Below are 26,896 nucleotides of genomic sequence, written 5' to 3' on the forward strand. Positions count from 1 at the left end.
TTTCCCATTTTGAAAATAACTGCATGTAGCAACTGCTCCCATGCACCTTAGTGACTCTGACCTGAGCTCATGAAGCTGCTTATCTCTCTCCTTCAAAGCAGATTCTTTCAGTGCTTCCAGGATCCTGTCAGACTCCGCGTTCAACCTTGCCTCCTCTTCTTGCCTCTTGGACAAAAGATGCTGTTTCAGAGCCCTGACAAGGCAGATAAACAAATTAAGTACTAAAAACAGAGCTTAAAGTTGACTTCTTTTCAACAGAAAATGTCATTTGATAGCAACATGTAAATTACATATTGCAATGACTTTACACATCTTGGTTTGAATAGCACTCAACATTAGTTTTTGCTAAACAATAACCCCAAATTTTTTACGTTTTAAAACTGTCAGAAGTGATAAATATAGACGATATAGATCACAATTACTACATTTTTGACACTCTAGAAAATACCAAACTTTACCATCCTGGATATCGTACCGAAATTTGAAAGAAGCTCAGCAGAAAAAAAAGGTAATGGGGAAGGTGTGTTGAATTTTTTCATCCTTTTTGTATGAGCTTTCCCACACAAAATTTTAGTTTAATTTAGAGAAGATGTTAAAAAACAAAAGTTGTGAAAGTCTAGACCCCTCTCTGCTAGTAGATCATAATTACAACTACAGTACCTCAGTTTATCTTTGCTCTCTTCTGTAAGCTTTTCTTCCTCCTGTTCTTGGTCTCTCAGCTCCGCTTGGAGAAGACACTTTCTTCGCTCTTTCTCCTGCATTAATCGGCCCTTCTCTGACTCCTCCTCTCTCTTTAAGTCCTCCATGAAGAGAGATATTCTCTTCTCCTTCTCTCTTTTCAACCGTTCCTTCTCTTCTTCTTCCTCTCTGCTCATTGTCTCCTGAAGATCAAACGATCTATTTTTCTTCTCCCCCATTATTTGCTCTTTGCTCTTCTCCACTCCCCAAATGGCATCCCCACTTTTCCTGTCTTGCTCCCCGCTCCTCTCATTTACACTCTTTTCGTTTTCAGTCTTCCTCCACTCATTTCCTTCCTCCCTCTCTTCTTTCTTCTCACTTTTCCTGATTCCAAAGTTTGAGCCTTCTTCTAATGGGCTCTCAGAACTCCGTACGCCAGTTTCTCCGTCGTTGATTTGGGTGTTGGACGTTCGGCACAGTCGACGTCTCGATGGTTCAGGCCTGTGCAGATTCAGAGCTGAGCTAAGACCAGCTTCTGTTTGTTGATTCCGAACACTTGACTGGTGGAGCACCAGTATGTCGACTTTTGGAGATGTAGGTTTGTTTTCATCTGCAGCCTGCCTGTGGAGAAAGTGCATTTCTAAAGTTAATTTCTGAAAATGAGTCACAGTATTCATTACCGTATTGGCCCGAATATAAGACGGTGTTTTTTTGCATTGAAAAAGTGGGGGGAGTCTTATATTCGGGGTCTCGACATTATACACATCCACGACGCTAGATGGCGCCAGATATCAATGAAGCCAATGCTGAACTTGACTCCCTAGACCAAAGTGAACCCCTGCCACGAAGAATAAAAATAAAAATAGTGCTAGCACGAAGAAGAAGAATAAAAATTAGCGGTAAGAAAGAAAAGAGAAGAAAATAATAGAAGAGATAACAGAAAATGGAGAAAAGTAGTGACAATCTGGAGAAAAGTGGGTCGAAGATCGGCCAGGTTAACCGGCAGCTGAGGAGAAGTTATGATGTCATTTACATTTCAAAAACCAAAAGCTATTCATTTACGAATGTGATTGCACTTTAGATTTGAATGAGGCAAAATAACATGCTTTTTCTCTCAAATATATTGTTATAATTATTTGTTTCAGATGTACTGTAATTATCTATAAAAATATTGCGCGTCGTCCCGCACGCGGTCTGTCCTTCCGTCTGTCCCTTTTCAAAACGTACCTACTTCACCGCGCCGCTGCGCGCCGCCACTGCGCCGCTCAGGCAGTGGCTCACTACGATCGCGCGGGCATCTTAGCGAAAAAATGTTGTCTACCCACAAGCATTGCAATGAAATTGTTAGTTATTTAGTAGAGCTAAACATCTCTTTATTTTCGCGATAAGCAATGAAGATGAACAAAAAGTTGAACCAAGCAACAACACTTTTGTGGGCTGAAGGCCCACCTTACCAGCCTTCCGCAGGAACTAGCTGATGAGCCGCCCGGAGGGCGGCGAACCACCACCTTACCAGCCTTCCGCAGGAACTAGCTGATGAGCCGCCCGGAGGGCGGCGAACCAGCTAGTTTTCTATATAAAAATACATTTGGTGTTCAGAAAGTCTTTTTTCAAACTTGAGTCTTGAAAAAGAGGGGGTCGTCTTATAATCAATGCCGTCTTATATTTGGGCCAATACATTAATTTGAATAGTAGCTATTCTGAAACCACAAAATGTGATTTTCATTCATTCATCAGTTTTAAACATTGGTGACATTCATGACTTTCTTATGTCTGGTAGAAATTTTCAGGAAGTATGAGTGGCAGAGTGGAAACACAACATGGTACCTGGTGTCTAGGGAGTCATCTGTAGATATGGTATAACATCAGTTTACCATAAACAGCATGGAAGCAACTAACCTCTTGGCAGTCTTGCCTTTTATACACTTATCCATCTCAGCTTCCATATCTTCTTCATCATTATCCTCCAATGGACTCACGGAGCCAGACAGATCATTAAGGTCCAAAACCTTTTCCGACATCTTTTTGAGACAAATTAGAAGAAAAAGGTTTATCGAATAATTCAAATAGGAGCTCGCTGCGTAGGTTTCATACTGAGCATTTCTTCCTTTAGCAATGCTATAACGACCAACTACAACGTCCCTCAATTGCAACACAAACCTCTGTCAAAGGTGAAACGTTAAAAAAGTGTGGGGGAGTGATATACTGTAACTTGGTCAGAGAAAAATAAAATCACATGTGATAAACATTTGACTGAGTGATGGATAAATGGAAGTCACGCTGCTTAATCACACTACCTTCACGTTTATGGAGGATGACCCCGGTTTAATGTCGTCACTGGCCTCAGAATGCTGCAATTACACACACACACGAAATCACCTAATTAACAAGAAACCACTTAGCCATTGTAGACATGGACACATGGATTTGCCACTTTTATCAAATGCACATAATCACAAAAGCAGTGTCTAGAGAAGAAATAACACGACCAAGCATTAATGCTGCAAATGTGATGCTTCCGTTGTGTAAACCAACACGTGTGGTCAAAACAAAGTGAGCATGCATGCTGAAAAGTAAGCCGGCTTAAATCACAAAGGATGTGGGATCCCGACTCTGACCGATACTGTACATCACACGTGAATGACAAAAAAAAAAAAACGCTAAAATATGAACAGCCTGCACTGTAATTTATATCTGCCTGTGTTCCGAAAGACTGGAGTTGGCTTTTTGGAAACTGAAACCGCATGCTTACAGCTGATAGGTACCTGGAACGTTAAGCTAGCAACAAGTCATATGAGCATACCGCACACAGAGATTTATCGGCAAACCCTACCTCTGCAGGAAGGGGGGATTTATTATTCACACTCTCCATCTTGCCAGCTTTCCTCTTTTGGTCACACACTGGAAGGACACCCAGTTTTGCCTTCTTGCTGCACTGGTCAGATTGAGTTGTTGCCATCTCCAAAATCTCCATGGCCTCCTCATTCAAAGATGTTGATTGAGCCTTTTGGGCATCTGATTCGCCTTTCAACTCTTTTCTGTTCCCATGTGTTTCTCCATCATCACTGGCTACACAACTCTCCAACACCTCGTCTTCGTTGTCTGTCAGTTTCCTCTGGCTCAAAGAGCATCGCTCCAAATCACCTTCTCCACCAGAATCATCTGCAGTACTCTTATGCACAACTCTCTCATGGTCAGTCTTCTTCACATCTCTGTCATTATTTGGGGATACCTTGGCAAGATTATTGCCTTCCTCTTTCTCTTGCACATCTCCTTCCATCACCTCTGCACACTCCATCTTCTCCTTGTCCAAGATATCCTCATGATGGACTCTCTCAGGTCTGCCATCTTTGTCACATATATTGTCCAAATTGTCCTGGTCTAGTGAAAAGTCAAAACCTCCACCATCTCCTTTGCCTTTTTTGTCACTCTCATCATGACTGGATTCTTTATGCTCATTTTCCAGAGTCCCGTGACCTCCCCCTTGCTCGTTGTGAACATCACCATTATCCCTTTTTTTGTCTCCACTTTTTTTATCCGCTTCCTCATCTTTATCTTGGGCTTCTTCTTTGTCCTCGGCCTCCTCAATAGGCTCTTCGCCTTCGACCGCAGTCTCACTGAGCGGGTTTCGAACTGCCAGAGGGGATAAACGGCGGCCTCTCAAAGAGTCCTTGGGTAAACAGTCCATCCATTCCAAACAGATACGAGGAAGAGAAAAGTAGGAAGGGGTGGTGAGGGAAGCAGGCAGACAAAGACAAGATCATTTGAACACACATGCAAAGATAGTGGTGGTGACAATCTTGACAAATGCATGCAGGACTGACAGATGGTGTATTGAAAGACATCTTAGATGATCGTAAGTACACATGGGAAAATATAGAACATATTAAATGAAGACACATGCATGTGGTTTAAAAAAATGTCAAATAATTATGTAAGCAGAAACCGAAATGTATATAAGTTTGGTATACTGAGCACATTGTTAAATAAGCCGCAGCTTTTAAAAAATATATATAGATAAATCAAAACTGTGCAAGTTTGCAACAAAAAAGTCACTTATTATATTTGTTTTAACTGTTGGACATTGCAAAATGGCGTGAAAAAAACTTCTCAAACCCCATCTTGTACCTCTAAAATCTGATATGAGTTTAAAGAACTCACCACGCTTGAAAAAAAATCAACTAATCAGAGGCAGCAGGCGTGACCAATGAAGGTGAAGTATTTGCCGTAAAATTGCGGGCACACTAATTTGTCATAGCAAGTAGAACTACATATATATATGAACTAATTTCTATTCTTTGGCTTTTGACTCAGCATGACTCGGACTTAATTTTTACTTTATTGTTTTTGTGTTTTCTACTGTCTTTATCGTTTGTTCTAGTGTTTATTGTTGTATATCTGATATTTGCTCCATGTACAGCGCTTTCTATACAGCAGTGGTTGTTTTAAAATGCTCTATAAATGCAGCTGAGTTGAGTTCAGTTAAATTAAGGTGAATAAAACAAACACGAGGATGACAATACTGTGGGAATTTAGATGGCAAAACAGTAACAGTGACAGTAGGTAGAGAGCAGGACAAAGAGGAAGGCACAGTTGCAGCCATGCCCATAGGATAGGTCCCAGCAGCACAAAAGCTACCAAAACACATCTTGAGTCATGGTGCAAATGGCATACACAAGATGAACATATGATTCAATTAGAGATTGGTGAAAAGGTTTTAAACATGTCAACTCTTCCCTCATAGAGACAATAACAATTTTACCAGAACTAAAAACAAGAGACAACAGGTGGTAGTTACTGATGCGATGAATGCTGACAAAAGTTGGCCAGCAAGGAAAGCAGTGGAGTTTTCTGACAATAAAACTATTCCAGGTGTGATTCGTAAAAAATGCATATGAGTTCAAGCATTTCTAAATCAGAACAAGTTCATGCTGCAATCGACTTGGCTCAATAAATTTATTTTATCATCTGTTACACCACCCAGTATCATGAAGCACTTAATTTTCAGCAAGCTCTTGAGGTTTTAAATTTTTGAACGCTAATGACAAACTGAATTCACCTCTTTATACCCAAAGGTACTTGCTTCTTCTCAAAGTAAGGTAGTCAGAAATTAAGCAAGCACATCAATTCAACCACGAAGAGTATTTTTTTCTCTTCAGTAATGTAAATAATATACTATAATTGACAGCTTGATAAAGGAACAATTAAAGTGCTTTTACTATTTTCCTCAGTATTTTGTACAATACTAAATTTGAAAATTCCTGGATAACAATAATTATGTACTTTTTGCATTATACGCACATTTTCTTTTAAAAACTTCTACATTCATTAGCCAAGACAGGGACAACAACATTATGTTGGTAATTTCCAATGCTGCTAGTTGAGAGAAGCTATGGCATATACTTGATATTGGGAGGTGGTCTCATAAGTTTGCTTTGCAAGTGCGTGTGAAAGAGTGTCTTTTCAATTTGAGGTTAATGTAACATGGGGGGAAAAAAAAACTAATGAACATGAAGAACAAAATTGTAGGATTTTTCATTCCGACTAGAGATGGGGCAAAAAGAAACCGGAGAAAGCAGAAATAATTAATGCTCAATAAATGTACAATTTCTAAGACAATGATCCCCTACCACTGTCCAAAATGAAAGCCAGACATCATTAAAAAAATTATACATATACAGGTATATATATATTTTCCCAATGATTTTTTTTCAAATCTTCCACCACTGTGTTCTTTCACTTTTTGAGGGCCATACGTTCCAAATCCTCCCCTGCCCCCCCCCCCATAAATACATTTCCACGAAGTAGAAGTTGACTTCCTTTTATTTATTTTATGAAATACTGAGCTGCTGATTAAAGGGGACTGAGCTTTCTAATTTTCATGGCCTCGGTTTTTGTAAAACAAATGCCCCCCCCCCCCCACACAAACACACAAACAGACCCCCCCCCCCCCCAAAAAAAACAACAACAACAACAAAACTTTTTGGACACTGTAATCTCAAGGATAGGGAAGATTGGCTTCCAGGTGAATTTTCAGGATGAACCGAAATTGCACTACAAACTGAAGTTGACTTGTTCTCAAAACTCTTTCAGGCACATGTCCAACTGTTCAGTGTAACAGTACTTTTTACATAATTTGCTGTTCTCTAACCAGTAACTGGAAAAATAAATAAGCAAAATTCACAAGAGGTGTTTTTTTTTCTCTCTCCCATGACATCCACTTCGATGCCTCTCTGTGGCTCTTCATTCTCTCTATCTCTGTTGCCACCTGCTGAAGACATTCTGTAACACAGTGGTCAGTGGTCTCCTCTGAGAATATCCTATTTAAAGTCTCGCAGTGGCGAGTTGCGCTGGACCACTTCTCTAGTCGCATCTTAGTCTCATGATGTCAAAATGTGAACAACACAACTGTGAAGACTGTTAAAATATCAACTCTAATAGGACCAGGGAAATTTATTGGCCAATTCATGGATCAAACAGCGGTTGTGAATTTGAAATTTAGCTACTTGAGAGACCAGCAAATTGTGCAAAATGTATTGAAATATTGAAGAGTATGCACATCCAAAGGTTTTGAGAAGGTCAAATTAAGATAACTTGTAGAGGTTAGAGTGCATTTTTAGATTCATATAGAAACTTCATTCTGTCAATAATCCCTAACTCTGTGCAAGTAGTGAATGTTGTCACTTTGCTTGATTGGTGAAATAATAGCTCTGACAATACCTGAGATGACTTCTTAAAAATGTAAAGTCATCACCAAAATGATGTTGCATACAAAAAAAAAAGTTTCACATACCTGTCGTGATGGTGGTTCAGAGCTCTGGCCTCCAGATATGTCCTGCATTTCTGGTTCAGTCCTTTCCTCTGCTCGAGCTACTGCACTAGCCTCACTGTCCTGACCCACGTGTGTGAATGTAAATGCACAAGCACACACACACACACACACACACACACACACACACACACAGACACACACACACACACACACACACGCACGCACGCACGCACGCACGCACGCACGCAAGAAACAGATTAAGTCATCGAGTAAGGTGTATAAGGGGAAACAATATCAAACAAGTCAAGCTGATCATGTAAAAAAAATTTAAAAGTCCTGTTATTACAGAAGAGGACATCGGTAAGCTAAAATGTAATACAATAACACAAACCAAAATACTTTTGGATTTTAGGGTTCTGTGTACCTCATACTGTATGCCCCCTTTGAGGTCATCCAGATCTAGGTGGAGGTTCATCAGTTGCTGATGTGAAGACGGTTGACTTGACTATAAATAGTAAAATGAATACATTTTAAAAAAAAAAAAAACAATCACATCATTTAGTGACCATGTCTATTAGGTAATTGCTCAATAGTTGTACTGCACCTCATTTTCCAAGATTTCATCGTCATCGTCAAAGCCAGGCATGGTAAGATATACTTTTTCTTCCTTCTTGGAGCTTAAAACACTTGCAGCACCGCTCTTACGAAGTGCCTTACAAGGAGAGTCATTGAAATTAACACTTTAAGTGCAGACAGTCTTAAAATAAACACACACATACGCATGAAAATGAAATACAAGTCAACAGTACCTTCTGTTGAAAAAATTGGGAGACTTAAATATTAATCGCAATAACATGGCAACTACAAAATTCCTGCAGAAATTTTAAACGGAACTGCTGACGCATTCATTGCTGTACGTGCTGAACAGTTTTAAGTTGGAAGGTTTTAAACCGAGCAAGTGACACAGTAGGTTTAAAATGGCTGCCTGTTATTTTTTTATTTGTTTATTGTTATTTTTTATTCATCAGCCTGACAGCAGTTGGTAGGAACGAGCGTCGGTATCTCTCCTTCTTGCAGCGCGGGTGTAACAGTCTCTGGCTGAAGGAACTACCAAGTGCATAAATGAATAAATACATACACCGAAAAAAAGAAGTGATCTGAGCAATTGTAAAATCCGAATTTAAAGCGCTGTATAGTCAGAATCATAATCAGAATCGCCTTTATTGTCATTGTATTACATACAATGACATTTGGGTGACACTCCTTAGTGCATTTTGGAAAAAAATAAAATAACGGTTTAATAAATACAAAACAAAAAAAGTATCAGGAAGTGCCAATGTTCATGTTCAGGAAAATATACACGTTACGAAAGAAATTTCAAGATACTAAAGATACAGTATGGGCTGCTGCTCGCAGCTACGAGTTTCCTGAATGCAACATACTCATAGCCGCTCTGCCATTGGCTATTCCTGAGCATCATCCTGGCATCACATTGGCTAAGAGGGACCTCTACCGTATGTGTCTATTTGTGTGTACAGATGAATATATAAAAATGTGTCTTTCCAGCGTCCTCGTCATTCACCCTTCGAGTCATGAGACGTTCCGATTTTTTTACATAATGTAAACCACCCAGTAATGTAAACCACCCAGAACAAGTGTTCATCAGTCGGGCAATCGCTCACTATACTGATGTTAGCCTTAGACATTTTTGAAGGATTGTTAAAAGCTGACAAAAGCAAGCAGAGAGAGAACATGGACTAAAGCGATCAAAAAACAATCAGGACGCAGTTAAAAGTTAAATGACCATCATTTTTATTCTTTATTCTTTTTTGAATAAAGAATAAAAATAAAATGGATTAGGGCATTTACATGGAAAACACATCTCTATTTCCAAAATGTTCTAGTTAAGAGATTTCTTCCAGAACCAATTAATTTTGTAAGTAGAGGTACCACTGGATATTGTTTCTGTTGCTAATTTAATTATAGTCAGTCAGTTGCTCTCCCACACTGGAGTAAATTCCATTTCCGGTTCTGTGGTTATCATCATAGTTAATTCATTCACCCATCTAGGAAACATATGGCTGAGCTCCAAATCGTACATTTTTTTTCCCCATTTACATTTGGAGGTCCCACTGTAGTTTTGAATACGACCCATTGCATAATTTATTATGGCCTACCCCAAGAGGCCCAGGAGATGCTTTGAGGGGTTCAAGCCCTCCAGGCCCAATAGAGCGTGGAAATCCAGATCCAGAGATTGGGCCAAGGACGGGACCAACTAGACCCCCGAGAGGAGCCAGGCTTCTTAATGGAGGAGGTAAAGACCCCAATGTTGAACTCAGGTCCTACAAAGGAGAAAGAGAGGGATACAATTGCAAAGTCAGAAGTTGTCACACATAAATGTTATCTTTCTGTTTTGGCAGTGATCGTTTCCCCCAAAAAAACCTTTGACTGGGTTGATTTTTGTTTTCTGTCTGTTTCTTGCACATTGGAAAATGATGCTAAAAAGTATTACTTAATATTGTTCAATGTATTGAATTCTGCTGTAATGAAAATATGGAAAACCACTCACTCCACTTTGGGCTGCATCCTTCTTCTTTTTATTTTTTTTCTCCTTTTCTTTCTTCTTCTTCTTCTTGGGCCCTGAGCCCTTGGCGACAGCAGTGCGCTGGAGGCGTTCACGTTCTTGTATAACGAGGCGGCGGTAGTGCTCATCACAGGGGTGATCCCAAGTGGACTCACCAGAAGAAAAGTTGTAATAGTAGAGGTCTCCTGTAACATCTTGGCTGCAGGGAGTACAACAACAAGTAACGGAAATGATACTGACTCAAGTAGCTTGGTGGTGGCCTGCTGCTGACAGCTCGCTGCAGATGGTAAAGAAAGCTCAATAGATGGTGGCGCTGCCACTCTTACATGTCTACAACAGTCAGTCATTGGCCAGATTCCACAAAGTACATTATTGTCAGATACAGCACAGTACATTTACAGGGATTAATTCACCATATTGATTTAGTTACTCTTAATGTGCACAAACAACTCGACAGCAATGTAAATCAAGCCCCTTCTTCCCCCCCCCCCCCAAAAAAGTAAAGAAAAAAGAAAAAACACAAAACACAAAATTTTGTGTGACGAGAGAAATATGGAGAATGAAATTAATGAATCATGAGTCAAAGCATACCACGTTTGTTCAAATATGGTTGCGACATTGTGGTCCGAAAACTAATGACTCACTGTGCCACAAGATGTGCGACAGGATTAATTGTTCAGGGTGATTTTGTATACTTTCTGCTTGGACTCAATCACAAAAAAATTATGATACTTAAAAAGTGAGGCATGCGATTGCCTGGCAAACAGGTCAGGGTGTACCCCTCCTACTGCCTGAAGACAGCTGTCATAAGCTCCAGCACATCAGTGACCCTTGTGAGGATAATCGGGTGAGAAAATGGATGGATGGAAAAAGGTGAGGCAAACACCGAGGAACTTGATATTGGATTGTCTTATGAACACTCTTTAATCAGTGATTAAAACCTAAACCAAATCGAGTAATAAAAAATCAGAATAAACATTTAAATTAGAGTTAAGAAATAGGTGTGTTTCATCTAAAAGAAGAAGAAAACTTCTCTGACTGGTTTGCTGAATCAGCAATGAAAGATTTCAATTTAAGTTGCCAGCAACACAGAAATCACAAAAGTACACTGTGTTTTTTTTTCCCTACAAGAACCATTGACAGTTTGTTTGAAGTACATGGGCTGTCACAAAATATCTGCCCTCTAAAAACTATCGTATGATATTGTCAATACTCAATAGTGTTACAAATGTGTATATATAGAGCTGAGTGAGCCATCCTATTAATTTGGGGATTTTGGGGAATGACATGCAGGACAAATATATGGTAGCATAATCATAAAATCTTTGCTTAAGTTGATTTTTGTGAAAACAAGCACAAAATTAGTTGTTCCACTTAATGCTGATTGCTGTTCGGCAGTTTGGTGCCAGAATGGGGAATATTTACTGTATGTGAGAAAAACCTGGGCAAAGGGGTAAAATAAAAAATTAAAAATGTACAAATAAAATCACAGTACGTGGTTATTTTTTGTTTGCTTCAAAGACATCATAATTGTGCAGCGGATCATTTATACACTACATGCATTTGAACATTAATATATTTTAAGATACTCATCGGTCTGATCCTAATCCCCTACAAAGAACAGGGGTCAACTATACAGTGAAGAAACAAGTTGTTTAAATAGGTTGGATAGATTGGTCTACCTTCACCATTTTTTTAAGTAAGTGATCGGTTATTGGTTTCAAAATCCTGATTGTGGAAGCCAACCATCCATGCCATAGGAATTTTGTCAATTTTCAGTCTGACTTTAAACTGTCAGAACATCCATCCATTTTCTATATCACTTCTCCTCATTAGGGTAGCAGGTGTGCTGGAGCCTATCCCCCTTGATTAAGGGCAAGAGCCAGAGTACACCCTGGATTGGTCGCCAGCCAACCGTAGAATCCCAAAGCATTATTAATTGAGCAAACCATATATTGCATTACTGTAGACCTGTACTGCATTACACTGACAACTGTTTGTAAAATGTAGCTATCCCATTTAGCTTCTTGATAATGTTTATGAAAATGCTGTAGTTATAATAGCTGGTTAGTCTAAAATCAGCAATAGGAAATGAGGTGAATTGAACTGAAACCTAAACTAAGCAGGTGTTATGTGCTGTATATAGGTTAGAGGTCAAAAAGTGATTTGAACTGGGTTGTCAGACAATTAACGGTAACAATTACATTTGAGTAATCTTTAATATGAACCAAGTTATGGCCATACAAAATACACATATAGCATTGTATTACCTGTTCAAATGCCACATCCGAATGTCTTTTCACGGATTACAGTGTTTTATTCGCTAAGAAAATGCTATAGAGACTTGAGATGAGTACATCCCCTGACTTACCAAGGTTTCCACTCCGGTGGAAGAGGGGCAACAATTCCCTCCCTGGCCAGCCACATGAGCTCCGTCTCATTGTCAAGATCAATGCCTATCTCCTTTGCATACTCTCTGATCTCTAATAAGATGGGGAAAATAACACGTTAAAGAAAGAGTGGAGTTTAAAATAATAGAGGTAAATAATAATATTCAAAACGGATGACTTGAGACACGGTCAAACGTGACAACAAATAAACACAATAAATACATTTTCGTATTTATCTCCAATGTTTGTACATTATGACATCATTCAGTGTAGTATACTATTGGGTTTTTTTAAAAACATGCTCTATGTGTACCTTGGTCAGAGGGAATATAGTTTTCATCAAAGTCCTCCTCAAGGATGAGCTGGTCACCAATCACAAGAGGCGCGCTCATGATTACTGCAGGTAGAAATGTAAGCATCAAAAGAACGCGGTATGTTTTTTATACATTAGAGCAAAAAAAATGTCTCAGAGGTCAACAAATAAGTAATGTTAAGGGTAATAATTAAACAATGTACTACGCATGAATCGGTAGAATGGCGAGCGTCTCAAATACAGTACATTGAACATAGCTAGGCGCCATTTAGCTGTGGCTCGATAAGCAGGTCCAAAACTAAAGCTTGTGGGTGGCCAAGGAGCTTACGTTCAAATTTACCGACTGTACTTTGTCTCTTCAGATTCTGTCAACTCAGGAAAGGGGGCTTTTTTTTTTGCGAAGGACGCAAAACGACAAGCTTATACAAATGGGAACATCTCCATGGACGCTAGCTTGGTTTCCTATTGATGGCCAGAAATGGGCTGTTATTGGCCGAGCCGCGTGAGACATTCAGGAAACATCGTAAAGATTTCTAAACATCTTCAAGACGTCTACAGTATTCATAAATAAAGCAAAGGTCACGCTGGACGAATACTGTATACCCTGTACGAGATTCTGTTCTCTATTAATTCACTCTAAAAGTCTAAAGTATTGTTACAATTCAGGTGTCGGGCTTTAATGTTGTATTGTAATATGTTTTATTTTTCAGAAAATACACGTTTGCAGTCATAACATAGAACGGCATGTCCAAAGCGGCAAAAAAAGAATAAAAACATTTGTATCGCATATTTCCTATTTCAAATGTGGCCGTATCATTTATCTTATTTACGCAGCTTGAAAAAAAACCCAAACCTCACTCTAAATTATATTTATCAATATAGTCGTTATATTTAGCTGTCTTTTTTTCCAACAGCCATATATTTGAATTTTGTGTTTTGTTTTTTAACGCCTGTATCTAACGTAACATGCGGGTTGAAATGAATACACATTAAAGTGTGACAGTATGCCCATTAGTTTATTTCTCACTGGTCTTTCATTGAACCGGCAGTAGTAATTGGAAGTATTGTAATATCTGTTTCTTGTATTTGTGTGCCTCTCCGTGAGCCGTCACCTTACCGTGGTGGAGGGGTTTGTGTGTCCCAATGATCCTAGGAGCTAAGTTGTCTGGGGCTTTATGCCCCTGGCAGGGTCACCCATGGCAAACAGGTCCTAGGTGAGGGACCAGACAAAGCACGGCTCACAAAGCCCCTTATGACAAATAAAATCGATGGTACCCAGTTTCCCTTGCCCGGACGCGGGTCACCGGGGCCCCCCTCTGGAGCCAGGCCTGGAGGTGGGGCTCGTTGGCGAGCGCCTGGTGGCCGGGCCTACACCCATGGGGCCCGGCCGGGTTCAGCCCGAAGAGGCAACGTGGGTCCGCCTTCTCATGGTCTCACCACCCGTGGGAGGGGTCAAAGGGGTCGGGTGCAATGCGAGCTGGGCGGCAGCCACAGGCGGGGACCCTGGCGGTCCGATCCTCGGCTGCAGAAGCTAGCTCTTGGGACATGTAATGTCACCTCTCTGGCAGGGAAGGAGCCCGAACTGGTGTGTGAGGCAGAGAAGTTCCGACTGGATATAGTCGGACTTGCCTCCACACACAGCCTAGGTTCTGGTACCAGTCCTCTCGAGAGGGGTTGGACTCTCTTTCACTCTGGAGTTGCTCACGGTGAGAGGCGCAGAGCAGGTGTGGGCATACTTATTGCCCCCCGGCTCAGTGCCTGTACATTGGGGTTCACACCGGTGGACGAGAGGGTTGCATCCCTCCGCCTGCGGGTGGGGGGACGGGTCCTGACTGTTGTTTGTGCATATGCACCAAACAGCAGCTCAGCATACCCACCCTTTTTGGAGTCCTTGGAGGGTGTGCTCGAGAGTACTCCTGCTGGGGACTCCCTTGTTCTACTGGGGGACTTCAATGCTCACGTGGGCAATGACAGTGAGACCTGGAGGGGCGTGATTGGGAGGAACGGCCCCCCTGATCAGAACTCGAGTGGTGTTTTGTTATTGGACTTCTGTGCTCGTCACGGATTGTCCATAACGAACACCTTGTTCAAACATAAGGGTGTCCACGTGTGCACTTGGCACCAGGACACCCTAGGCCGTAGTTCGATGATCGACCTTGTGGTCGTGTCATCGGATTTGCGGCCGCATGTTCTGGACACTCGGGTGAAGAGAGGGGCGGAGCTGTCAACTGATCACCACCTGGTGGTGAGTAGGCTCCGATGGTGGGGGAAGATGCCGGTCCGTCCTGGCAGACCCAAACGTATTGTGAGGGTTTGTTGGGAGCGTCTGGCGGAATCCCCTGTCAGAAGGAGTTTCAACTCCCACCTCCGACAGAGCTTTTCCCATGTTCCGGGGGAGACGGGGGACATTGAGTCCGAGTGGACCATGTTCCGTGCCTCTATTGTTGAGGCGGCCAATCTGAGTTGTGGCCGTAAGGTGGTTGGTGCCTGTCGTGGCGGCAACCCTCGTACTCGCTGGTGGACACCAGCAGTAAGGGATGCTGTCAAGCTGAAGAAGGAGTCTTATCGAGCCTTTATGGCCTGTGGGACCCCAGAGGCAGCTGACGGGTACCGACTGGCCAAGCGGAACGCAGCTTCGGTGGTCGCCGAGGCAAAAACCCGAGCATGGGAAGAGTTCGGTGAGGCCATGGAAGCCGACTTCCGGACGGCTTCGAGGAAATTCTGGTCCACCATCCGACGTCTCAGGAGGGGGAAGCAGTGCACCACGAATACTGTGTACAGTGGGGATGGGGCGCTGCTGACTTCGACTCGGGACGTTGTGAACCGGTGGGCAGAGTACTTCGAAGACCTCCTCAACTCCACCAACATGCCTTCCTTGGAGGAAGCAGAGCCTGGGGACTCTGAGGTGGGCTCTCCTATCTCTGTGGTTGAAGTCACCGATGTGGTTAAAAAGCTACTCGGTGGCAAGGCCCCAGGGGTGGATGAGATCCGCCCAGAGTTCCTCAAGGTTCTGGATGTTGTGGGGCTGTCCTGGTTGACACGCCTCTGCAACATCGCGTGGTCAACGGGGAGAGTGCCTCTGGATTGGCAGACCGGGGTGGTAGTCCCTCTTTTTAAAAAGGGGGACCGGAGGGTGTGTTCCAACTACAGAGGGATCACACTCCTCAGCCTCCCTGGTAAGGTCTATTCAGGGGTGCTGGAGAGGAGGGTCCGTCAGGAAGTCGAGCCTCAGATTGAGGAGGAGCAGTTTGGTTTTCGTCCCGGCCGTGGAACAGTGGACCAGCTCTACACCCTTAGCAGGGTTCTCGAGGGTATGTGGGAATTCGCCCAACCAGTCTACATGTGTTTTGTGGACTTGGAGAAGGCGTTTGACCGTGTCCCTCGGGGAGTTCTGTGGGGGGTGCTTTGTGGGTATGGAGTACCGAACCCCCTGATACGGGCTGTTCGGTCACTATACCACCTATGTCAGAGTTTGGTCCGCATTGCCGGCAGTAAGTCGGAATCGTTTCCAGTGAGGGTAGGACTCCGCCAAGGCTGCCCTTTGTCACCGATTCTGTTCATAACTTTCATGGACGGAATCTCTAGGCGCAGCCGAAGCGTTGAGGGGGTCCGTTTTGGTGGCCTCAGTATTGCATCCCTGCTTTTTGCAGATGATGTGGTGCTGTTGGCTCCTTCAAACAGGGCTCTCCAACTCTCACTGGAGCGTTTCGCAGCCGAGTGTGAAGCGATTGGGATGAAAATCAGCACCTCCAAATCTGAAACCATGGTCCTCAGTCGGAAAAGGGTGGAGTGCCCCCTCCAGGTCGGGGGGGAGATCTTGCCCCAAGTGGAGGAGTTTAAGTATCTTGGGGTCTTGTTCACGAGTGAGGGCAGGAGGGAGCGAGAGATCGACAGGCGGATCGGTGCAGCGTCTGCTGTGATGCAGACGTTGTATCGGTCTGTCGTGGTGAAGAAGGAGCTGAGCCGAAAGACGAAGCTCTCAATTTACCGGTCGATCTACGTCCCAACCCTCACCTATGGTCACGAGCTATGGGTCGTGACCGAAAGAACGAGATCCCGGATACAAGCGGCCGAAATGAGTTTTCTCCGCAGGGTGTCCGGGCTCTCCCTTAGAGATAAGGTGAGAAGCTCGGTCATCCGGGAGGGGCTCCGAGTCGAGCCGCTTCTCCTCCACATCGAGAGGAGCCAGATGAGGTGGCTTGGGCATCTGATTCGGATGCCCCCTGAACGCCTCCCTGGTGAGGTGTTCCGGGCATGTCCCACCGGGAGGAGACCCCGAGGAAGACCCAGGACACGCTGGAGAGACTATGTCACCCAGCTGGCCTGGGAACGCCTCGGGATCCCCCGGGGAGAGCTGGAAGAAGTAGCTAGGGAGAGGGAAGTCTGGGCTTCCATGCTAAAGATGTTGCCCCCGCGACCCGGCCCCGGATAAGCGGTAGAAGATGGATGGATGGATGTATTTGTGTGACATCATAGGGAGGGGAGGAGCCAGGTTGGGGGTAATATTGGCTCCGGGAGTTAGTCTGAGTGTGGAGCGCATGGGCGTGAGTTGTGGCGAACAGCAACTCCTTGAATGCGTGTGTTTATTACTTATTTTGTTATTAAAAATGATTAAGAGTATCAGCGACTGTGAGCATCCTTCTCTCCGCTACTGAGGGGCAGTATTTTCTGGAAGCCATGATTGCCTTTACTGCTCATATGTTCTACTTGCCGTACCTCTTCTGATTCCATATACCTGTCCTTGATGCTGTCCAGTTGGTGTCAGACCCGTGGATTGTTATTGATGCTCAAATATAAAGTTTTACAATGATTTGGAATTTAATTTACTATTTCGTAATTACCGCCACTGTAGCAGAGAAGCTAACTTTTTCTGAGCTCAAAAGATATTCGGATCGCTGAAGCCTTTCCTCACATTGATTCCAAAAGCTAATGAGACATTTTTAATAAATAGTTGTCAATCACGCTCTTTTTATCTGGTAGAAAGAATTTTATTCTCACATCTTATTTCCATAGTTTCCATGCAACATACATTGAATCATCCATCATACCGACACTCAAAAAGTGGTTCAGACTCAATTGTTGTATCTATGCACTTATTGAAAGTGGCCTGGTGGCATGGTTCATTAATGGTTCGTTAAGGATACTTGAATTGGCGTCATAATGTGAAGCTGTAATTCAACAAAAACCTGATACATACGGTTTTCTTTAATTTTGAGAATGGAATTAACTACTTGGCATTTCTTAACTTAGGACTGATTTTTACCATGTTTTATATCACAAAAAGTGACCTCTTCAATTTTTCTAAAGGAAGCCATTGATTGAAAATGTTTGTACACCCCTGTCTGACCATCATGATATTATTTGTAAGAGAATCCAAGAGCCTCCAGATAGGGAGAAAGCTAAAGTTCTATGAGGTTTGTGTCGTGTGTGACACATGCTCTTCTGGCTGTTGCTTGCTGTCATCGGCAAGTGACTGCTGCTCTGCTAGCATGGCTGTCAACTTCAGCCCCAACATTGGATCCCTGGAGTCTGCTGCCAACTGTGGAATAGAAAGCAAAACCAAGATTATGTGTACAAAGTTGTAGTTTCAAGTTCCTTCCTCTTAACTGGGTTATTAGAAAATGTAAAGAAATTATGCATAACTCTCATGCTTGCGATGTACTGTATTGTTATTGATAATACATAAATCCAGGATACACATCTATATGCCAGAGTCCACCACTAACCAACATCAGTGTTAAGTCCTATTTAGCAATGCACGACAGCTCAAGATGTATTTCCTGTGGAAAGATTCAGCGAGACACTTATTGAATCAACAAAGGTAGTATGCCCATCTTTCTTTCTTGCTCAACTCCCTGGCGAGACACAAAGCTGCACTCTCTCACTCCCTCTCTCCACTGCTGTCCATGTGAGGCATCCAACCATAAGAAGCTCTCCATCACAAAGCTTCGTGGGAACACTTATCCTCATTCTGTAGTTCGTAGTGTATCCTTGTCATTATTATTTTATTATTGGTTGTCTTTTGTTTTCATCAGCTCAAATATGTTGCATCTGCACCATGAAAGGTGACAATAACACTATTCTATTTCAGGGTTGTTTTTGTGCCCTCAAAACAATGTTGGTTTGAGCGTGTCCAAATAAGTCTTGAAAATCTATTGCTGAATTCAAGGAAAGTGCGAAGTCGGGCATTTCCAACTTCCATTGAGGAAAAGTATACTCAAATGCCCGTTTGAAGTGGAAGGCCAGGGGAAACAAAAGATGTATATATTTAAAAAAAAAAAAGACTCCTGGATCAACCAATGACTTCAATTTGATGTCACTTGACAATGATGACCCCATGGAGACATAGACCGTGAATCGCAAAACATTATTTATAAACATATAATGCCGTTTATTTCTTATTACATGCATTTAGTTGTTCAAAATAACTTCACGTAACAGAACGTGAGCTTTACTGACTGCATGGAGATATACCGTTACCTCCTTGCATGAAGTTACTTGGTGAAATGAAACAAATGCTTTGCAGTCATTATATTCCTTTATTTATAAAAATTAAGAAAATTATAAATTAGGTTTGCTGGAGGTCAAAATGTGTTGTAATGAACCATAACAACAACAACAAAAAATTCCTTTGTGGGGTGTCCGAAGCGCGGACACCCCGTGAATGTAAAATTTTTAAAATGACAAAAATGAACAGACGTGTTTTTCACAGGAGAGCACCGATATGTTCTATGATACAGCTAATAGCTAAATAAATGCTTCGATCAGTTGGCCGACACTTGGATAACTGGAGAAAATAATATGGTAATATGATATTTATGGTAACTTGATTTCAACAGATTGCGAGTATATTTTGATAAGTTTGGTACTATCACTCTGCTTTAGACGAGCAATGTTCACACACCTCCCGTAGTCAAAATGTGGAAATGGTGTGTACATATAGTCCAGTATGAATTCTAATAATTTTACTGTTAACAAACAGCTAAACTTGAGTATTATTTGTGTTGCTGTCAAAAGCAGCCTTGGTGGAAAGCTCCCGCACACTGCATGAGCACGCCGTGCTCCTGAACAATATTCGCAGGAACAAATAGGCAATAAAGAGTTGATCTATTTCTACATTTCTTTTTGACCAAACTCACAAAAAAAGCCAAACATAATTTGGTTCTGGGTTTGGAACAGATTAATTCCCATTTCTACTCACTCTTAGATTGTAAACTGAGTCTCAGAAAAAAAAATAGTTTGTGGACCTAGGTTACACTGTGATCAAATGCAGAACAGTGAACAGCACGTGACATTTTGTTCTGTGTAGCAACATATTCTTATGCTACTGCTCAAACTCATTCATTTTGAGCTGTTTGCCACCTCAAAACAACGTACGTCAAGGGCCATCATAGACCTTGAGGACTTACTGTTGATGCTCCTCTCCTTCTCAGTATGATGCCCTCTGCAAGTAAAGCCTTTGCAGTCTCCTCAAACAGAACAGAGTCATCCATCTCGGATGACTCTCGGATGCTCTTTAACTCAGCATACTTGTCTACGAACCTACAGTGGGATACAAAATCTTAAGGAAAATTTTAAGGAAATTTTGTAGCCCCCATCCAAGTGTGCCATTATTACAAAAAAAACCCTCAAACATAAAATATTACTTTGAACCCTAAAGTAGAGAAAATACAATACATACCTTTGACAGACAGAGACAAAATTTGATTTGGAAAGATCAAAAGGGCGAGGACCAGCCCCGTATTTGTCATAAAATTTCCTGAAATCAGAGTTAGACATAGATGTTTACATACCGGTAATTTTATTCTCTTGATGAAATTAACTGATGAGATAAACAACATTTTATGACAATAAATGGTAAATACTGATATTTACTCACGCTCTAACTTGATCTTCCGTGTAGAAGATTTCAGGCACTGGGTCTGGTTTATTGACCCTGACTCTTGTTCGCGTCTTCACATAGAGTGGTTGCCGTTTTGGTGGAAAAGCTTCATATACATCATACCAGATAGGTTTCTCCGTTTGCTTTATCACTCCAGAGCGCATTAGATCCCGAACCCTGTTAATCACATTTTGGCACAATTCGTTATTGATGTTGAATTAAACACCAATGTAATTAAAAATAACCACTAGACAGGTCAAAGAAATTCTAAAACACAGAAATTAACACCACTTGGACAAAAAAACTTTATGCTAAATACATGGCTTTAATAAGATATTTACTTGTTGGATAAAGTCATGCGTTAGCTTGCTAATTAACCAAAAATAAATTAATGAAGCTTCCTTAGCCACATTGTCTACAAATTATGTCAGTATATGTAAACTTACAAGCAGACCTGCAACCAGATTATAAGCATAATCGGCTCTTTTTCCTTTGCGGAGCACTTTTGCAAATCAATGCCTTCATTTGAGATTCACATTTCTAACTTTGTGGAGCAAGTATTATTGTTATTTATTTTAGGAGCGCAGGTTAATCCCTGGGACCTGAATTCAAAACCTCTAATGAGAGCACAGACCAAATTACTAAATGTTATGGAAATTGGAAACAATTTAAACACCTAATATCATTAATTTGCTACAAATGCTTGCTGTAAATTTCCCCAGTGTGGGACAAATAAAGGACATCTTAAATACACTTTACAGTAAACACCGTTTTTGCTATGATTTATCTCTCTCTTATCTTATTATTTGCTATTCTTTTAGAGAGGGATGCAAATAGTTTTCAAGTGAATCATTCATTCAGTTATTTCAGTGATTTATTCATCTTATTTTTCATCTTCAGTAAAAACGTTTAAAAGCCCGTGTACACGTTTACAAGCAGGGTTGCAAATCGGGTAGTGAATTCATGTTTTGTCCAAGTTGCTTTGCCGTACAATTTGCACAAACCGGGTGGGAGGCCGCCATCGTGCCTTGACCGCGTCCTTCAAAAGAATTGACGAGCATTCAGTCTGAGGGGGCGAGACGCAATTCTTTAAATTTGGAAAACTCAATGTTTTGTTTTACAGTATTATTTTCAACAATGCACACCGATTCAAAAACCGGGTAGCCATTATTGAAAGTTCTCTGGAAGTAAATACATTGCTTTTGTCGCAGTTCGATGTCGTCATCAAAATCCACGTCTTAAATGCGCTTGAAATTTTTCAAATCACGTGTAAATGTATAACCTGAATCATAAATCAGCTACATTATTAACTGTTGTCATAAAATCTGTGTAACAACTTGAGGTAAACATTTTGAAAGAACACACCATAGCTCAAAAATAATGCTGAACAGATATTGCCCCTCATAAGATGTTATTTCAGGCCTATTCTCACATGAGCCACACCGTTAACCACCGTTGACTCCGGTGCTACAATATGGGTAAGCGGCAAAACAAAGAGGTCATTAAAAGGGCTTTCTTACCTCGAAAACACGGTTCCTACCCTCTCTAGCCTGCTCCCAGCCATTGAGCTCTTTTTGATGCAGCTGGACCACTATAACATCTGTCTTCTCGTCAGAACAACTTCCGGTAATTCTTTCACCTCTTTCAGAATAAAGTACCACGGATTATTGTCAAATGACCTATGATAGTTGTTGAAATCGTGAACTTATTTTTAATTTACAATTGATTATAAAAATGTAATTATAATAACAAGACAGTACATTCGTCATTGTTTTTTCATGTTTCTTGTGCAGAGCGTGCCTGTTAAGTGATAATTTCGTGGCACGAATGTGTAATGACAATAAAGCAATCCAATCCAATCCTATTTTTGTTGTCCCAAAGTCTTTTTTGTTTGATTGTTTTTGATGAGGGCCGGCCCGGTGGGGCCAGTGGTTAGCGCATTGACTTCACAGTGCAGGGGTGCAGCGTTTGATTCCGGCTCCGGCCTCCCTGTGTGGAGTTTGCATATTCGCCCCGGGCCTGCGTTGATTTTCTCCGGGTACTCTGGTTTCCTCCCACATACCATAAAACATGCATGGCAGGCTGATTGAACACTCAAAATTGTCCCTAGGTGTGAGTGTGGTTGAGAATGGTTGTTCGTTTATGTGTGCCCTGCGATTGGCTGGCAACCGGTTCAGGGTGTCCCCCGCCTATTGCCCGAAGACAGCTGGGATAGGCTCCAGCAGCCCCATTAATCCTTGTGAGGATAAAGTGAATCTGAAAATAGATGGATGGATGGATGAAGGGAAGTTTTTGATGATAATTATGATGTTGATAATTATGATTTTATTGTTCTGTTTTTATTTCCAAAAGCCCTGGGATTTACTGGGCTAACCCAGTACCGTATTTTGTGCCATTTTATGCGGAAATGTGTGCTGTTATGACAATAAAATGCATTGAATGATTGACGCCAAATACATGTACAGTATAATATTTTGAAACTCACCACTAGGAGGCAGTCAAGATCCTGTAGCTTTCCTGGCGTGAGTCCTCGCCGTTCTTTTTACTTGATACGCACACAATTTCATTTGTGTCGGGTCAGATTTCATAAATTGACGATCTTCCAACAACCATTGTATATCAATCTGCAGTTGATTTAAATAATAAAGCCTTGAGTATTATTTGTGTTGCTGTCAAATGTCATTTGTGATATAAAAAAGGGACTGAAATAATTTATAATCTTTTCCACATTTAATGTCACCTGGACAACTCAATTTAAAAATATCCCTTTCGAGAGGGATATTAAAAAGGAAACAACCAAGATTATAACGTTGGAGATGTATGCACACCCTCATTAAACTGGCAATGTCGCTGTTTTCAGAATTAACCAATCACATTCAAATTTAGCAGACCCTTGCTTGGCACCAATGCCTTTTACGAACCTTAAATAATGCCACACATTGCAAATTATCGGTATGTGCAATCACACTGTCTCAGTTGTTTATTTTGACTTCCCCTTTTGAAGTTTTTTTTTCAGTTGAATGGTACAGGTCGCAAGTCACATTAATGGAGAAAAACGTTTTAATTTTAATGTCATTTTTGCTCTCATGTTTATATCACAACAACCTGGCTTTTTATTACCACTATCTATCTATCTATCTATCTATCTATCTATCTATCTATCTATCTATCTATCTATCTATCTATCTATCTATCTATCTATCTATCTATCTATCCATCCATCTATCCATCTATCCATCTATCTATCTATCTATCTATGAGGCCAATTCATGTTTATGCAATCAGGGCGCCCTCAGTGAATAGTTTCTAAATGTGCTATTAAAGACAATTTCATGTCTTTGTAAATCATTAATTGTTGTAACATACCCTCATACAAATTTGACAGGAAAATTGAACTGCGAGGCTAGTTCAAGCCACACTGTGTAGTTAACCTGTAAAGATATCATCTGCAGTCACCATGAGCTTCAACTATTTATACCAAGCAAATGAGTTCATTATTCAAATTTGAATTACTAAACAATATTATTGAGGTCGAGTCACCTTTTCAATCTATAATTGGTGTTAACGAGCCAATTGATAGTGTAAGTAAAATGAAAGGACAACCAAATGTTAAACCCAGAAAAAGGGTAGCCTTTCAAACTGACAAATCAATTGCCTATTTCACACATGCACCTGATTTCACATTTCTTTATTTGGTTATAAATCATGTCGGAATCGACCTAAATACAACAAGTTAAAACGAAATGCTCTCAATCTACAGAAAGAATAATGGAGGACAGGAGAGAGCATGGTCGAACAGCAACACATTCAGTTTTATTCTCGCTATGCTAAAAGGCTAAAGTGAACTTTAAACTCTTATTGTCAGCTGACCAGAAAAAATGACTTGTGTATTGGGCCCTGGCTCAACAGGATAAGGAACATTACTCGCAGTTCTTGGCACACACCTTCACACACTGACACGACAAGCTAGCAGCTATTTTAGTAATTTCGCTCTCCGCTTTTGATGTATAATTTAACTTTGCTTTAAGGCGGGGGAGACGATCTAAAATGGAGAGCCACATTACACTGTAATCTGCCAGTGGTTCACTTTTCTGGTTCTGCAATCGAGTGCATTTTAGGGCAGAGAAACAGGCAGGCAGGCCAGGTTGAGTTGAGGAATGTCAACGCGTTACTGGGTGGTGTAGAGCGAGGGACGGAACCAAACAGAGGAGGGACAAAGAGCATGAGAGGGAGAGCGAGTCATAAATGCAATAATTACAGCTTAGGTAGAAATGAGCAAAGCACTCTGGTCCCACTGGCTGCCAGCGTAGCTAAGAACAGGACAGAATGGAGAGGAGCTGAGCAACATTGACCTTTTTGTTTTGCTGCTTACACTACAATTCACCACTCCTGTTTGGGATTTACAAGTATTTTTTTCATGAATATAATCACGAAAGCCAATCATTTCTCAAGATGGATTTTCTTCTGGATTCTGGCTGATTAGGATGGATTATTTTCATCAAGCTTCCTCCGAGTCGCACTGAATTTCCTGAGCAGACTTGAAATCGAGAACCGTGATACATTCACCATGTCTGTGGCTGCCTTGTTTCGGGGCAAATGGGGGACAAAATCTCAGGACACGCCAGACAAGCATCCCACCGCTTTGGCTCCCAGCCACGCGGAGTACTATGATGACGATGATGATGATGAATCCAGGGTAGGCCTGAGCAGAGAGCCTATTCGCAGAAACTCTCGCTTTTACCGTTCAATGAGGAGGAAGAGAATGGCTGCCTCTGAAAACTCAGAAAGTAAGAAAACATGGAATCATATGGTGATCTAGGTTGTTTATGCTACATACTTATGGAGTTTATACACATGTCAACCAGTGTTTCTTAAAGTGTGGCCCACAGAACCACCAGTGGTGCCTGAGACACAACAAGTAGACCAACTTCACCCGATTAAGTGATGTATTTATTTTGCGACACTACCTCTAACTAAAAAGAGAGTGCACGTCCAAGTTTTAGTCATATTTTAAGATCGTTTACTGTTTTTTGGCATAGTAAAACATGAACATTCAAAAAGCAACCTTTAAGTTTCATTGTCAACAGTTTCTGTTTTTACGTCGCCATCCTTGTTGCATATCCTCGAAATGAAGCCCCATCCATATCCCCACAAACAATGATATTTTTCAAAACACGGCTTTTTATCCATATGCAAATGTTGTTTTTAGCCATAATACATTATAATTTTAGGAAACTCCAGACAGTGTGAATATTTTTGCAGAACTTCCTTCTCAGCTTCCGGGTATTGATGGAGAGAACAGCACTTTTATGGCATGTGTCATTTGAAATGTGCAATGTGGACCAAAGTTTTTAAGCTGTATTCAACAAGAGAAAAAGTCGGATGACGATGTCACTCTACGTGTGCGAAATTCATTTCCTGCTATGACATGCTCATGAGAATTTAAAAATAATGTGGGAACAGAGGTGTTCAAATGCACAACAACGTCAACTGATGGTGCTTCTCTACGCTTTGGATTATTTTTCGTTGTTACTCCCTAACCGGGGAGAGTATAATTGTTCAAAAATATATCTGTGTACGTGTGGACATAGCCTGAGATGTAGTCATAATAGGTTTATATTGATTAACTGGTCCCTTGTCGGTAACAATTTGAGAAACAGTCTAATTCATTCTCATGAAATGCAATCTACTGTAAAAATGAACACCCTTGCGTTGGAGCCAATTTACTCTTCACCTCAGACCTCTCCATGCTTTACTTTCAGTACGGCTTCAACTTCAGACGCCATATTGTGTCACTCTATATCACTGTCAAATTGACATAGAGTCAGACGCTGCTAAATGTGCGACAAAGGCTTCCCACATATTCTACTGCAGTGCAAATCTGTGTGGGTGCAACCTGAGTAACCTGTTGGGTTAAAATAACACAGTAGTCTGAGTAATATCGAAAAGTTCCGCGTCAACATCTGACGTCATCAGACAGAAACAAAAATAATTAGGAGTAAATTTTTAAAGTGAATTCGCTTTTTACTGGCTTTTTTTTTTACTGTGTAAAGAAACCATTATTCTCAGCAGGAATTAACCATTCTCACTGAGCCACACCAAAGTGTTTGGCTTGGACTTTGCCCAGCATAGAGCAGGCCTCCAGAGGGTTATAGGGTGATAGTACACAGTAAGACAGGCATGCATTAGAAAGTACAATTAGAAAGTACAGTACAAGTCATAAAAAGCACCAAGGCTTGTCTGAAAGTGTTGTCAGAGATCTGTTGATAAGGTTGTT

The 26,896-nt window shown here is 41.3% G+C and overlaps 3 protein-coding genes across 8 annotated transcripts in view; 1 reads left to right on the forward strand and 2 right to left on the reverse strand.

Moving 5' to 3' along the window:
* Nucleotides 1-13,224, reverse strand: part of LOC127609107 (centrosomal protein of 164 kDa-like) — a 34,301-nt gene extending 21,077 nt beyond the window's left edge. For 2 of the 6 annotated variants that reach the window (XM_052078824.1, XM_052078822.1), the window contains exons 1-13: nt 13,066-13,224; nt 12,738-12,821; nt 12,406-12,517; nt 10,020-10,233; nt 9,628-9,792; nt 8,055-8,162; nt 7,875-7,955; nt 7,472-7,570; nt 3,512-4,348; nt 2,976-3,029; nt 2,578-2,699; nt 661-1,299; nt 62-193 (exon numbers count right to left, since the gene is read on the reverse strand). In XM_052078824.1, coding sequence (XP_051934784.1) covers nt 62-193; nt 661-1,299; nt 2,578-2,699; nt 2,976-3,029; nt 3,512-4,348; nt 7,472-7,570; nt 7,875-7,955; nt 8,055-8,162; nt 9,628-9,792; nt 10,020-10,233; nt 12,406-12,517; nt 12,738-12,816 — 2,642 coding nt within the window. In that variant the 5' untranslated portion in view covers nt 12,817-12,821; nt 13,066-13,224. The remainder of the gene's footprint in view (nt 1-61; nt 194-660; nt 1,300-2,577; nt 2,700-2,975; nt 3,030-3,511; nt 4,349-7,471; nt 7,571-7,874; nt 7,956-8,054; nt 8,163-9,627; nt 9,793-10,019; nt 10,234-12,405; nt 12,518-12,737; nt 12,822-13,065) is intronic. The other 4 variants (XM_052078825.1, XM_052078826.1, XM_052078823.1 and 1 more) reach the window with 3 other exon arrangements.
* A 4,479-nt stretch (nt 13,225-17,703) lies between these two features.
* On the reverse strand, nt 17,704-22,265 carry mrps23 (mitochondrial ribosomal protein S23). The gene is made up of 5 exons (XM_052079112.1): nt 22,140-22,265; nt 20,617-20,796; nt 20,419-20,496; nt 20,147-20,279; nt 17,704-18,276 (listed from the first exon to the last, which is right to left on the reverse strand). The coding sequence occupies exons 1-5, from the start codon at nt 22,181-22,183 to the stop codon at nt 18,145-18,147; spliced, it is 567 nt and encodes a 188-aa protein (XP_051935072.1). The 5' UTR covers nt 22,184-22,265; the 3' UTR covers nt 17,704-18,144.
* A 2,311-nt stretch (nt 22,266-24,576) lies between these two features.
* ngef (neuronal guanine nucleotide exchange factor) overlaps nt 24,577-26,896 on the forward strand; it is a 28,244-nt gene continuing 25,924 nt past the window's right edge. The window contains exon 1 of the mRNA XM_052078900.1: nt 24,577-25,406. Coding sequence (XP_051934860.1) covers nt 25,187-25,406 — 220 coding nt within the window. The 5' untranslated portion in view covers nt 24,577-25,186. The remainder of the gene's footprint in view (nt 25,407-26,896) is intronic.

The sequence above is a fragment of the Hippocampus zosterae genome, chromosome 10 (assembly GCF_025434085.1).
Source record: "Hippocampus zosterae strain Florida chromosome 10, ASM2543408v3, whole genome shotgun sequence".
NCBI lineage: Eukaryota > Metazoa > Chordata > Actinopteri > Syngnathiformes > Syngnathidae > Hippocampus > Hippocampus zosterae.